The 12878-nt window shown below is 53.3% G+C and overlaps 2 protein-coding genes across 2 annotated transcripts in view; both read right to left on the bottom strand.

Annotated features, from left to right (window-relative positions):
• The window catches only part of LOC136299703 (collagen alpha-1(II) chain-like), an 81123-nt gene extending 80551 nt beyond the window's left edge, over nt 1-572 (bottom strand). The window contains exon 1 of the mRNA XM_066201574.1: nt 440-572. Within this exon, the coding sequence (XP_066057671.1) occupies nt 440-572 (133 nt within the window). The remainder of the gene's footprint in view (nt 1-439) is intronic.
• Nucleotides 573-4713: 4141 nt separating this feature from the next.
• Nucleotides 4714-12878, bottom strand: part of CACNA1B (calcium voltage-gated channel subunit alpha1 B) — a 298701-nt gene continuing 290536 nt past the window's right edge. Inside the window, exons 47-49 of the mRNA XM_066201321.1 lie at nt 11855-12062; nt 10831-11042; nt 4714-9201 (exon numbers count right to left, since the gene is read on the bottom strand). Coding sequence (XP_066057418.1) covers nt 8680-9201; nt 10831-11042; nt 11855-12062 — 942 coding nt within the window. The 3' untranslated portion in view covers nt 4714-8679. The remainder of the gene's footprint in view (nt 9202-10830; nt 11043-11854; nt 12063-12878) is intronic.

Here is a 12878-nt window from a genome sequence, read left to right as displayed (position 1 = left end):
CACACAGATTCCAGCAAACCCGGCTGCTCTGTCCCGCAGGGAGAGGGACCCACACCTCGCTCCGGGCACTCTGTGACACCGGGACACCGCAAAGGGTCGGTCCCTGCCCGCCCCCAGCGCCGCCAGCAGCTCACGGGGGACGCCCCTCGCCGGGGGCGAAGCTTTTTCGCCCCACAACATTTCTGTCTGCCCCGTGGCCGGGACGCCGGAGCACCCGGGGGTCCCCTTCACCCCCATGGCCAGGAACCGCCGCCGCATCCCCGCAGAAGCGCGGGGGTCCCGGCCGAGCCCCTCTCCCCTTTCCCCGCTCGCCACTCCGCGGCTCCCGGCGCATCCCATCGGGGACCGCCCGCATCCCTGCCCGGGATGCTCCCGCCGCCCGCCAGCCCCGCTGAGCCCCCAGGGGCCCCCCCCGGGCCCCCCCGGCGGCCGGTCCTACCTGTGTCCAGCCCGGAGCCCGGCTCGGGGGCCGCCAGCGCCGCCGGGCACAGGGACAGGGCGCAGAGCAGCGCCAGCGCCCCGCAGCGCATCGTGCCCGGCGCCGGCCCCGCCGCATCCCGGCCCCGCCGCATCCCGGCCCGGCCCCGCCGCCGGGACAGGCACGGCCCCGGCCCCCGCCCCCGCCCCCGCCCCCGGCCCCCGCCCTGCCCCGCTCCGCTCCGGGGTTCACGTCCCACATCGCCCCCTCCCCAAAATCGGCCGCGCTGCCGGCGCCCCCCGGAGATGGGGAGTTTGGGGGTGGGGGTCCTCCTTCTCCCCCCCGTGCAGGGCTCCGCGGGTGACAGACGGACAGACGGACACAGCCCAGACACGCGCACACGGCTGCACCTCCAGCGGGCTCCGCAGGGGCTGCTTGCGCCCCTCCTGTGCTGCTTTGCCCTGCACAGGGACAGGAGACATCCCACATCCTGCTCCCCAAAAACTCACTGCAAGCGTTTCTCGGGGAGCTTCGCCGCCCCAGCTGTGCCCAGCTCCCCCTGGGGTACCCTCCTCCTGCGGCGGGAGGACCGGGCTGCCCCTGCCCTGGCATTTTGGGGTCAGCGAGGCACCCCGGTTCTCCCGTGAGAGCTGGGCTGGGTGTAACCCCTCTCTCCTTGGGGGGAGAGGAAAGAGATCACAGGGGGTCAATCTGACCCAGGCCAGCCACGCCACCATCCCAGTGGGAGGGATTTGCAGACTGACCCCAAAAGTGAGTCCCCCCAGTCCCCACAGCAGAGCCCAGCTCCTCAGCTCTCCAGTATCACCAGTGGCACAGACCCCGCAGCGGCAGCCCCGCGGGTGTGACACAGCCTTGGGTGCTCACAGACGCCCTGGGGGGGTTTTGGCTCAGGCCTATGGAGAAGGCACGCTCATTCCCAATCCATGATACTATTTTCTCTGCACAGAGACACAAAAGACTTGGGAACCCTCAGCAAGAGACAGGCAGCCAAACTCCAGCTGGACACCCCTGCCAGGGAGCAGGAGATGCTCAGGGGTGACACCCAGCTGTCATTTTGCTGGTGAATGCCACCCCATGGCGCTGGGAAAAGAGATTCTGGAATCCTCACCTGAAATCCTGATCGCTGCTTCAGACACGAGCCAAGCTCGGTGCAAAACGTGCCGTGCCCACCTCTCTCTACCCCTTCCCAGGAGCTTCCCCTGCCACACTGCCTCGGCTTGCCATGGAAACAAAGGTCAGAGACACTCCAGGAGCCTTTGCTTTGCCATGTAGGGGACTTTATTTGTCATGAACATGTGACACGGGTTTGCCTTTCCTTTCCAGAATCCCACTGCTCGATTCCCTTGGATGTGACCGTGTGTCCCAGCAGCTCATGTCCCATCCCTTGACGTGTCCTGCAGCCCATCCCTGCTGGGGGACCCGTGGGACTCTGCCCTGTGCTCCTTGCACATCTCACCAGGTCGGGTTTAGGTGGATCACCTGCAGAACCAGGTCGGATTTAGGTGGATCACCTGCAGAACCAGGTCTTTCAAACACTCTTCAATCCACGAGGAGGAAAAAGCCCTTGTCAAATTCCCAGGATTATGTGTCACAGTCCTGTCTCTCAGCTCAGCATCCTCTTTTTTAACCACCCTCTCATTTGCTGTATCCACTGACACGACCACATCCTCAGCCCTCGGTGAGAAAATTCGGGTTCCCACCCCTGCGGGTGTGCCAGACTTTTGTGCAGGAGTAGCTGGACAGGGACCACGCCTCCTCCTCCTCCTTCTCCTGTTTGTGCCGTGCTGAGCAGAAAAAAAGGCTGCCAGAACCCGAGAAATAATAAAAACAGACACAGACAGAGCCAGGGCTGGGATATTCTGTTTCAGAGCAATGACAGAAAGTGGAGGTGAGGCTAAAATGAATAAACTCCGGTTATTTTTACTGTTTGCTTTGAATTAACAGCTCTGCTCCACCAGCTTGTTCCTGCTTTCCTCCTTGGAAATAATTCTGGATTTCCATCCCTTCTCTCAGGGTTGGTTTGCTCAGTTCTCAGTTCTCCTGCTGACTCACCCACGCCAAGGCTGCACCCCCGAATATCTGCACAGCCTTATCCGAGCCCCCAGTGCATCCCTTGCTGCCATCCCTCAGTGCCCAACCTGCCAGCACTTCTCTTACTGCTCTTCCCTTTAAATTCTCCCCAAATCAATTCCTTCCCAGGGAGAGGCCAAATTCCCCATGTCTCCTCCTCACTGGGATCCTACTAAAAACCTGTGGATGTAAAAAAAATCCTGCACACACTCCAGTGACTTCAAACACGAAGGAAGAAGCAGAACAACCTTAACCTTGTCCTCACTTGCTAGGCAATTTAGTCTCTTTCAAGGGTCTCAAGTGACGTTTTTTTTAATCACATAAAAATGCAAAATTTGTCTCTTCCGCAAAATATTTTGGAATGTGCTGAGTGACAGCATTGAGCTGAGGTTTGTTATCACAATCAGGCACTTTCTGAAAACGGTGTTTTCACAGCCTGGAAAAATATCAGGAGATCTGCTTAGGCTGGATAAAGAGGGATGGATACACTGGGATGAGTAATCTGTCACCTTGGAGGGGATGTAGGAGTCTGAAACGTGGCTGAAATGAGGAATCAGCAGATGATCCCAGCTTTTCATGCTCCAGGGAATAAAAAATCCAAATTACCTGAGCACTTTGAACCAGGTGAGCTCAGTGTCTCACCCTGAGTTTCCTGCATCCTAAGACAAATATTCCAGGGAATGACTCTCAAGCCTTTTGAATCAGCAGGTTTTTTTTTTCCCTCTGTTTCCCTAGAAAGTAGAAAAAGCCTGAAAATGCTACCCCCTAATGGCACAACCGGGCGTGGGGTGCTGGCCAAGGAAAAGCTGATCCAGGTTTTATCCACAGGGAATAAAAGGAATGGAAATCATGTGGTTTCTGCTAGAAAGGTGTAGCCTGGGGGGGGAAGAGAGCTTGTGCAAACACCCTTACTGCAAAACGTTCCACCAGGAAGGGGATGAGGAACAAAAATAAAGCCATTTTTGGGATTCAGCTGAAGTCAAACCCAGAGGTTCCAGCTCCATTGTCTCGGATGTGGGAGATGCTTTGAGTGTGGGATCAGGGATCCTGCCTGTTCCAGCTCCCTCAGCCCAGGGCTCAGGCAGGCCCTGGAGAAGCTGATGGGTTCATTGCCCTTGGACCCAAAGAACACAACTGGAATGAGGAGAAAGAAAAGGGGGAAAATACTTTGAAAGAGCAGAGAGTCACCAAAAGGCTTCTAGGATTTTAAAATTCATATGGGGCTTGAAAAGTGGGTTTGGAGGTCTCTGTGATCCTGGTGTGAAGGGCAGAGGTTGCTCAGCTGCTCCCCCAGGCAGATTCCAGCTCCCCAGGTGTTTGTGGTGAAGCGAATCTTGCAGGGTGGACACTGATCCACACTGGTTCCCAAATCCTCCACTTCAAACCTTCTCTTGTGCCCTGAAATCTCCAATTCATGTTTTTGGGGATATTCCAAAAACTTAATAAGAATCTTCAGTGTCATCCAGCCAAGAAGCCCAAACCCCGCACAGACCACACTGCAGGCCAAGGAAAGCTCTCCTGCCCCAATGCTAACCAGGAACTGTGTGACAAAACAAAACATCTTCCCAAGCTCCAGCCTGACCTGGAGATCAGGGATTGAGGACCTTTTCCTTCCATTCCACACCAAGTGTCAGGTGGGACCTTGGGTGGCCTCACCACAGAAAAGATGCAATGAGAGAGAGGAAGAGTCAAGACCTTTTGCTCTCTAAAGTGCTCTACAGCATCCAAGAATTTTTGGGGAGTCCTTGGTGTTGTGTGACACCAAAAGACCTCGATGAAGGAGGAACACAGTGGCCTTCTGCCCCTGGAAAGGAATGAAGGGGATTCTCCAGTTATCCAGAGAAATGAGAAGTTCTTTCCTTCTGTCCCGACAGCCCTTGGGTTTTTCTGCTCAGTGCAAAGTCTCGGAAGTACCAACTTCCAATTAATTCCGCAAGTACGATTATGATTAATTCTGTTTTCTCCAGGTACTACAGCAGGGCCTGGACACGTGACAAGAGTCTGACACCAATCCAACCCCTCACGCTGCTGATTTCAGGGCTGCCTGGGGGAGCCCCAGGAAGACCTGCTGGGACTGGGTCAGGTTAGAGCCAGAGGAAGCCACACACCCAGCACATGAACTAGTCTGGGTTGGATTTAGGGTTCGACCCTGCAAAGGTCCTCAAGTCCAACCCTTCTGGGATGAGCAGGGGCACCTTCAGCTTGTTCCGAGCCAACCTGACCTTGAACGTTTCCAGGGATGGGGCATCCACAGCTTCTCTGGGCAACCTGTGCCAGCATTTTAGAGGAGAAACATCCCTCTGTTAAAAGCCTGGCAGGAAACAATCGCTTCTGGGGGGTTTTCACCCTCAACTTTACAGTTCTGCTGCCTGTTGGACTCCAGGAACTGCCATCTCCATGCTGGATCCCAAACAGCTCCCTACTCAAACCAAGCATCTGTGAAGCCTCTCTGGCCAAAATAAAACCCCACAGACGCAGCCAATTCCTTGCAAAATCCCAGTTTGGGATGGAGTTTGTCCCGGGCTGTCAGTCCTGGGGGTGGGCAGGCCCTCGGAGCCGGCCCGCCGGCACCTCCCAGTCAGCAGGCACACCGCACACACCGTCTGGGAATTGCTCAGGTTGGTTTGGTTTTTTTGCTAAGTTTTTATTTTTAATTCAAGGACTTTGCTTCATACAAAATGGAATTGTAGAAACAACTGCAGAATTCAAAGTTTGGCTGATAAATATTACTCAGGCAGCAAACTAGGCAATCACAGAACCTTTTTTTTTTTCTCAATTTTTTCCCCCCCCTTTTTTTTTTTTTTTGGGTAAAGTTCCGCTTGTGTTGCATGGTTGGAACTTTGATCATTTTTCACACTGTTTTTTTAAATATAAAGTTTTGCAACAAACCCCCAAATTTATATCAAATATAATTAAAAATTAACAACTGATGAATACATTGTATCAAAAAAGTACGAAGATAAACATTTTCCATGCACATACTTTTTATAGATATGTATATATGTATATATATTACATGCAAACATTACTTATTCAAAGTACAGCCACTACGAGACTGGTTCTGGATGCAGAAAACTGATCGGTGCAATTCAAGTTTGGCAACTCACTATGAGGATTCTTGGAAAGATGGAGAGACAGCAGAGAGGCTGTAAAAAAACGTTGGGAAAGGGTTATGGATAATGGTGGTCTGTCACTGTCATCAACCCATATGAGGCGGGTGGAGGATTTGGACAACTTTGAGATTCTTCTTCGTGTTCTGCCTAAGAATTGGGGTGACCCAAGGCTGTGTTAGTGCAGGGCTGGGGGTTGGGGAAGGAAAATGGGTGAGGAAAGGGGGGGAAAGACAGAATTATTCCGCACAGAAAGACAGCTCTGTTGCTTTCCAGTGTGGGTACAGTGTTTGCATGCATGGGCAGAGAGATGGTGGTGTCCCTTCCCCTCGACTTCCTGCAGTGAAATAGGAACGTTCCCTTGGAAAATTTCAAATACAGTGTTTGTGCCTTCATTTCAGGAAAATGTATAAAACGTTTGGTCACAAATCGTGCTGAAGCCTGAAACAGGAAAATCCAGCAGCTAAAGCTACAGATGGATGAAGGTCTTGGAGTGGTGGTGGGGTGGGTGTGTGTCCGAACGTGTCATCTGGTTGCATAGCCCTCCGTTTGGGAATGCCAGGAACGCCAGCCGTGACCTCTGGCCACCACACTGCCTTTATTCCGAGTGCACACGAGTACAGAGACAGAGATACAGACAGGAGTTATCCTTTAGCAGAATCCAGGGATGAGATTGGCCAGAGATTGCTACTGAACAGAACGAAATCAAAACAAAACACCGGAGGGAACAAAAGCGGGTTGAGTTTCCTCAAGGGAAGAGCTACAGGAGATGTGAAGAACCACCCTAGAGCAGACTGCTCCTGCCTGAGGCTGACAGACTTTGCTGAGAGCACGAGAGACCTCCTGAGCGTTTTGGTGGCATCTGATCCCCTCCAAGCACCCCAGGGACAGAGCAGATCGCCAGGGCCAGCGGGATTTCCCCCCATCCCACGCGACCGCTGCACCTGGAGAAGTTCCACAGGTCTGGGGCTTGGTAGATCCTCTGAAAAAATTCACCTCTCCAACCTTATCCTCCTTCCTAGCGGCGTTTTTAGGGATGTGCCCAGCACGTCCCACCCTTCCTCCTTTCACCTTTTCACCTCTCCATGTCCTCTGGCTGCCCTGTGCCCCTGAAGCAGCCCTACAAGGGCTCAGCAGAGCCCTGGGCACGGGGTCCTGGCCGAGCTGTGCCCCCAGGCTCCCTCCCCGCCAGCACAGCGCGTTTGCCCCTTTCCCAGGCTCACAGTGCAGGAATCCACACGGGCACAAAAGAAAGAAACCAGCCAACACAAGAGTCGTTGCAAGAACGCAGAAATCTCATCCCTGAGAATCAGAGTTAGAGGTTTGGATTATTATTAGTATTAGTATTATTATTATCATAATCTTTTTTTTTTTAACCTTCTCTTATCAGGCAATAAAAAGAACTCACTCCAACTGCCCTCCACACCAATGATGCACAGCCAGGGCTCTCTCAGCTGGCCTGTGGGAGATGCTGCTTCTCCTGCAGGAGCACCCCTGCAGATGCTGCCCTTTCCCACCTGCATTTCCTCCACTGGGCAATGAGACAAGGCTGGCTTTGTTTGCTGCAATCACTCCGCTCCCACCCATAAAAGTATATCTATATATATATTTATATAGTCTAAAAAAAAATAAAATTAAAAATAAAAAAATAAAAGGCCAACAAAACCCAAACCAACCCCAAAGCACGGTCGCCTTCCCCACTGGAAGCTGCCAACCCGGGGGGCAGTGTCCTGGGCGTGGTGACCCCAGGGCCCCTCCCCGGCTCCGGCCCTCGGCCCCCGCCCCCTCTGCCCTCCCCACGCTCGCCCAAGCTCTGATGCCTCGAAGCAAGAGGTTGCATCGTCACTGTGAAAGATTTCAAAGGTTAGGCACTTAGTAGTGAACAACTGGAGCATTCGGTAGAAACGGTGGGACCTGGAATGACAATTGGACTAATTCTCTACAGAAAGAGGAAATTTTTTTCTTTTTTTTGTTTTTTTTTTTTTTTACTGTACAATTTACAAAAATGCACACAATGAAAAGTTAAAGTTCTATCTAATAGCTTGATATAAAACCAATAACATTTCTTCTCACCCCTACGCTTTTTTTTTCCTCTTTTTGTTTGGGTTGGTTGTTGGTTGTTTTTTTGTGGACTTTTTTTTTTTAAGTTGTTTTTTGCTAAATCAAGCTTATATTGTAAACAAGACAAAACAGTGAGGGCATGTTGCAGTCAACAGGAGAGAGGGATGGATTGAAAAGTCTCAGCAGCAAGGAAACAGTCCTTACGAAGGAGCTTTCTTGTGGCTTTACCGTGTGTCAGTGTGAAGGACCCGATGTGGTGAGTGACATTGGAGACCCCCAGGGCAGCGGTGTCACAGCAGGGTCAGCTCGGGGAGGTGGTGGCACCAGCTCTGCCCTAAAGGATTGCAGTGGCTGAACATCAAGTCCCAAAGGACTGTCCTTTGTTCTGGGCTGTGTTTCTCCTCTCCCAGTTTCTTGGGTGCATCTCTTCCTTCTCAGCGCTCAACGAGACAAAACGCGGGGGGCGAGCGTTGTTCGCGCGAGTCCCTTTGCGACCCCCGGCTCCCGCCCTGGCAGGGGGGAATCAGGATGGTAAATTAATTAAGAAATAGCCCAACAAAACTGCGCCAATCTCGAGAAGGACCCACAGTTCTGCTTTTCCACCGTGGAAGGTGAGGATCGCTCTTCTCCCGGCTCCCCGCGTCCGTGGCCGGGTTGGCGCCTGGTGCGTGTCTCGGGACTAGACAAGGCAGTGAGGAGGGGGCAGAGAGGGATGTGCTCCTCCCGCTGCCCTCCCCAGAAGGAGGGAGCTTTCTTCCTCCCTCTGTCTAGTGCAAAAAAAAAAAAGAAACCAAATCAAAAAGGAAAAAAAAAAACCCTAAAGAACAACAGAGGAGAGAGAGGCTGCAGGGGCATCTCCGGCCCCAGGCGCTGAGCAGTTCTTGGGGCTGCCCCGCTGGCCGCCTCCGGCCCTGGGCCCCCCATGGGAGCTCCCAGCCCTCCAGATGATAAAACTCATCCTTATTAAGCACGCACACCTCGCAGGGTTCCGCCGAGCCGCTAGCACCAGTCATCCTCATCAGCTTCGTGGTAGTAACTGCGTCCTCTGGCCCCGGGGCCTGCGTTGAGCCCCAGCGTGTAGTGGTACCCGTTGGGCACCCGGCGGATTTGGTGCGACTGCGAGGTCAGGGAGGAGACGTAGGAAGTCCTTGAGGAGCGGCCCGAGTTGGTGGCCACGGCCTCCTCGAAGGTGAGCGTGTCCTCGGGCGCGGCGCGCTGTGGGCTGTCCCCGTCACGGTGGCCCAGGTAGGGGTCGGAGCCGATGCGGGCCACGGCGGGCGGGGCCGGCGGCTGCTCCCCCCGCAGCAGCGCGTTGTGCTCGGACAGCCCGCGGCTCAGGCGGCCCGGGGAGAACGTGGGGGTTTGGAAAGTGGTGAAGTGCACGGGCGAGGAGTTAGCGGTCTTGTAAGTGATGCTGGGGCGTGGGGTCAGTGGAGTCTGTGGGAGCTGCCTCCGACCCCGGCAGGGGGTACTAGCACCAGATGTCGACAGCAAGGGGCTCCCATTAACTGAACCACTGCCCTACATCAAAATTGGAACAGAGCAAATCAAAAAATAAAAAAAGGGAAACACCGGACAAACACAGAGGCAGGCAGGTATCAAACAGAAGGAGAAGCAACAGAAGGCGTAGACGAGTCACAAGAGGAAAGAAAAGCAAAAAAAAAGAGAGAGTTTAGACAAGCACAGTCGGGGGGGGAGGTTCTCGAGAGATAATTCAACACGAGATGTGAAGAGCTGGAGAGTTCAAAAGTCTGGGAGCAGTAGGAACAGAGAGGGGCAGAGCATCGGTAGGACGCAAACTGGCACCAACAGAGGGGACACTGCCCAGGGGAGGCACCCACAGCATACAGGGCTCGACATGCGCCTTACCTGGCCTGGGAGCAGCTCAAAAACCTCAGTTATTGGGGACTTCTACAAATTGCTGTCGATTTTTTACAGTTTAGCGGTGGGGTGGGTTTGTGCAGAACTTCACAACTATGCGTGCTGGGTTTGTGGGAGGTGTCCCTGCCCAGAGCAGGGGCTTGGAATGAGAAGCCTCATTAAGGTCCCCTCCAAATCAAACCATTTCAGGATTCCATGAATCTGTTTCTGCTGCCAAAAGTGGATTATGGGTTGTTATTATTATTATGGATTCTGCATGGAAGGAGGATCTGGGTGACTGTTTTATGCAGGTTGGGAATGAAATGCCTTTGGATTTAATAGCCAATTTGTGAAAAAATAACAACCAAAAGCTTTTTGGACAGGCTTTAACAAGTCCATTTAACAAAAATGTATCCACATTGTCCTTTTTAATATTACACATTGGATTTTGGAGTGGTAGAAGGGTCTGGCAGCTTCCTGGGTTATTAATAATGCCTTGTGAGAGTGAACTAAGCTGCACTAATTTACACAAATGCCACGAGTGAGAGGGAAGGGCCCCTGTCTTCCCATTTCTGTTTACATTCTCCCAAGGCAGGACATGAGTGCATTGAACAATCCCTCAGCCTTTCCCAACCTAACATTTTAAGGCCAGACCTTTAAGTTTTAAAGAGCATTTCTTCCTTCCTATAAACCCATCAGGCTTGTCAGGCTGTCAGTCACTGCTCGTCCTGCCCTGCCTGCCTCTCCCAGTACAGACCAGCAACATTCCAGGGCCTGATCCCCTCACAATTACGAAAGAAAAGATAACTAAATTTTAGCCTGCAGAAAAGGAGGCTCAGGGAGGACCCTTTTGGTTTCTACAACTCAATGACAGAAGCATGGAGCCAGGTGGGGGTCAGGCTCTGCTCCCATGTAAGAGGAAACAGGACAAGAGGAAACCACCTCAGGCTGTGCCAGAGGAGGTCCAGCTTGGACATCAGGAGGAATTTCTACCTGAAAAGGGTGGTCAGGAATTGGAAGGGGCTGCCCAGGCGGGTCTGGAGTCCCCATCCCTGGAGGTGTCCAAGGAAGGGCTGTGACAGTGACCAGGTGGGACTGGGCACAGCTTGGACTTGGAGGATTTTCCCAACCTTGATGTGAGGCCCCACGCACGACCTCAATGGCTTTACCTGCACTGTCTGACCTTCCTTCCCCTTTCCACCTCCTCTAATTTAAGCAAAACACGGAGAGGGTGCACAAATCCCTGGCAGGGATCCCTCGGGGCAGTTTCCCCACCCTGGCTGTCCTCACCTGTCTGTGTGGGCCGTGCTCTGGGCCCCCGTTGGGGGAGGTGGGCCTGCTCTGGTCAGCAGATTTGGGCTGGGCACGGTCCCGGCTGCCGTAGCGGTCGCAGGAGTAGAAGCGCTGCTTTTCGGAGGAGGAGGAGGAGTGCTGCTTCCTCTCCTGGGAGCGGCCACGCTCCTGCTTCTTGTCCTTGGAAGAAGACTCTCCAGACTGGGCAACTGGAAGGAGAACGTTGGGTAGGGGGTCACCAGCGTGTGTGGGGTGAGGAGGTCCTTCCACGCAGGCAGGACCCCAAACCCCTGAAAAGGAGTGTCTTGGCTTTTGTAACCAAGAACAACAACAACAAAAAATTATTCTATCCCATCTGTTGAAACCTGGTTGGGAAGGTGTTTCTTCTTTATCTGTTGTAACTCCAGGAGGGGGGGGTGACTGCCTTTTTGAGAACAAGCCAGCTGTTAAAACCTGGGTGGGGCATTGTTTCTTATCTCCGCTCACCCTCCCATTCCCTCCATGGGCATATCTCCTGTTAATGGGCCATTAAAGCTCACCAATGACAAGACACATTACATCATCCCATTGTGAGATGCTCTACCCAGGGAGGAGGAGCCAAACCATTTCCACCTAGATAAAAAGGAGCCACAAGTGTCACCAGATATCCAGTGTTCCCAAAGGAGGACTGGACCTATCTCTGGACCCTTTTCTCTACAGGACCACCTCTACTTCCAACAGGACCACATCTGCCACTCCAGGAGGGCTGACTTTTGGACTGTTTCCAACATCCTGACCAACAGAGTGTCAGGTTGTATTCTGACTCTGTCAGTGGTCTTTTGTTTTATTGCATTTTACTTTATTTTACTTCTTTGTTTTGTTTTGTTTCTTTTTTTCCTATTAAATTGTATTTCTGACTTGGAGCGTCTCGCTGGTTTTGCTTTCAAACCACCACAAGGAGAAAACTGAAAGGAGAGGGATAGGGGACATACATCTCCTCCCTCATCTCCCAGGGACAAATCCTTGTTGGCAAAGCACTCACCAGCTTGTCCATCAGCCATGTGATGAGCGGCCCTGTCCAAGGACTTCTGCTTCTTCTCTTTCCGCCGGTGGCAGCGGTGGTGGTGGTGGTGGTGGCCCTGCTCCGGAGGCATCCGCTCCAGGGAATACTCGTAGAGGTGCATGGGGTGAGGGCGCTGCGGGGTCAGCGTGGAGACCGAGCGCTTCATGGGGCTCGTGTCCGGGATGGGCTGCAGGGAACAGGGAGGGACATGGAGCAGGGTGAGGGAAGGTGCCGGGCCCAGCTCGGCTGCCTGGCTCCCAGCATGGAGGGGTTAAACAGCGAGAGAGAGGGGCAAGGAGGGGAAGGAGAGAGAATGGTTAATTGGAGACAACCGGAATGGGCAGGAGGATTTGTGGGATGTGGATTGAGCGGGAAATTTGGGGAGTGAATGTGACCTCCCAGTGCCAATCCACAGGTGCCACAGGAGCAGAGGCAGAGGCAGCACTGCACAGCACACCCAGCACGGAGCTCAGCAGGGACATGGGATAGAGCAGCAGCCAAGCACCTCACAAGGGGAATTCTCCAACACCAGGGGCACCCACAACTGCTCCAGGGCCTGCATCCCAAAGCAGCTCCAAAGAGGAAGGCAGATAGCGTTGCTGAGCACCACGTGGAGGGGGGAGAAAAATCAGGAATCAGGGCAAGGTACAGGCCAAGCCACCAGGAAACTCCTTCTACCCCACTGCAGTGAGCACAACTCCCATCAAACATTGAAACCTCTCTTGTGCCACCATCACTCCCTGAAGCCCTTTGCCTGGGGCAAGGATAGTGCGTACATCCTGCAATCCCACCAGGACAGCTCCAGAAAGGAACACCTGGGTTTGCTATTGCTGTTTTTAAAACATTTGTGTCCAAACATCTGGGCACTGAGAGCTGTAACAGTGCCCAGCCCAAATCCACTGGCTGGACCCCCTCTGTGTGCCAGTGGCAGCTCCAGACCCTGCTCCCTTCCCTTTAGGTACAAAACCTGAAAGGCTCTGCAGAACTCCAGACAAGTGTCCTG

This window comes from Chamaea fasciata, unplaced genomic scaffold (assembly GCF_029207755.1).
Source record: "Chamaea fasciata isolate MVZ Bird 193981 ecotype frontalis unplaced genomic scaffold, bChaFas1.0.hap1 SCAF_20, whole genome shotgun sequence".
NCBI classification, from domain to species: domain Eukaryota; kingdom Metazoa; phylum Chordata; class Aves; order Passeriformes; family Sylviidae; genus Chamaea; species Chamaea fasciata.
The sequence above is the reverse complement of the archived record's forward strand: the minus strand, read 5'-3'. Positions and strand labels throughout refer to the sequence as shown.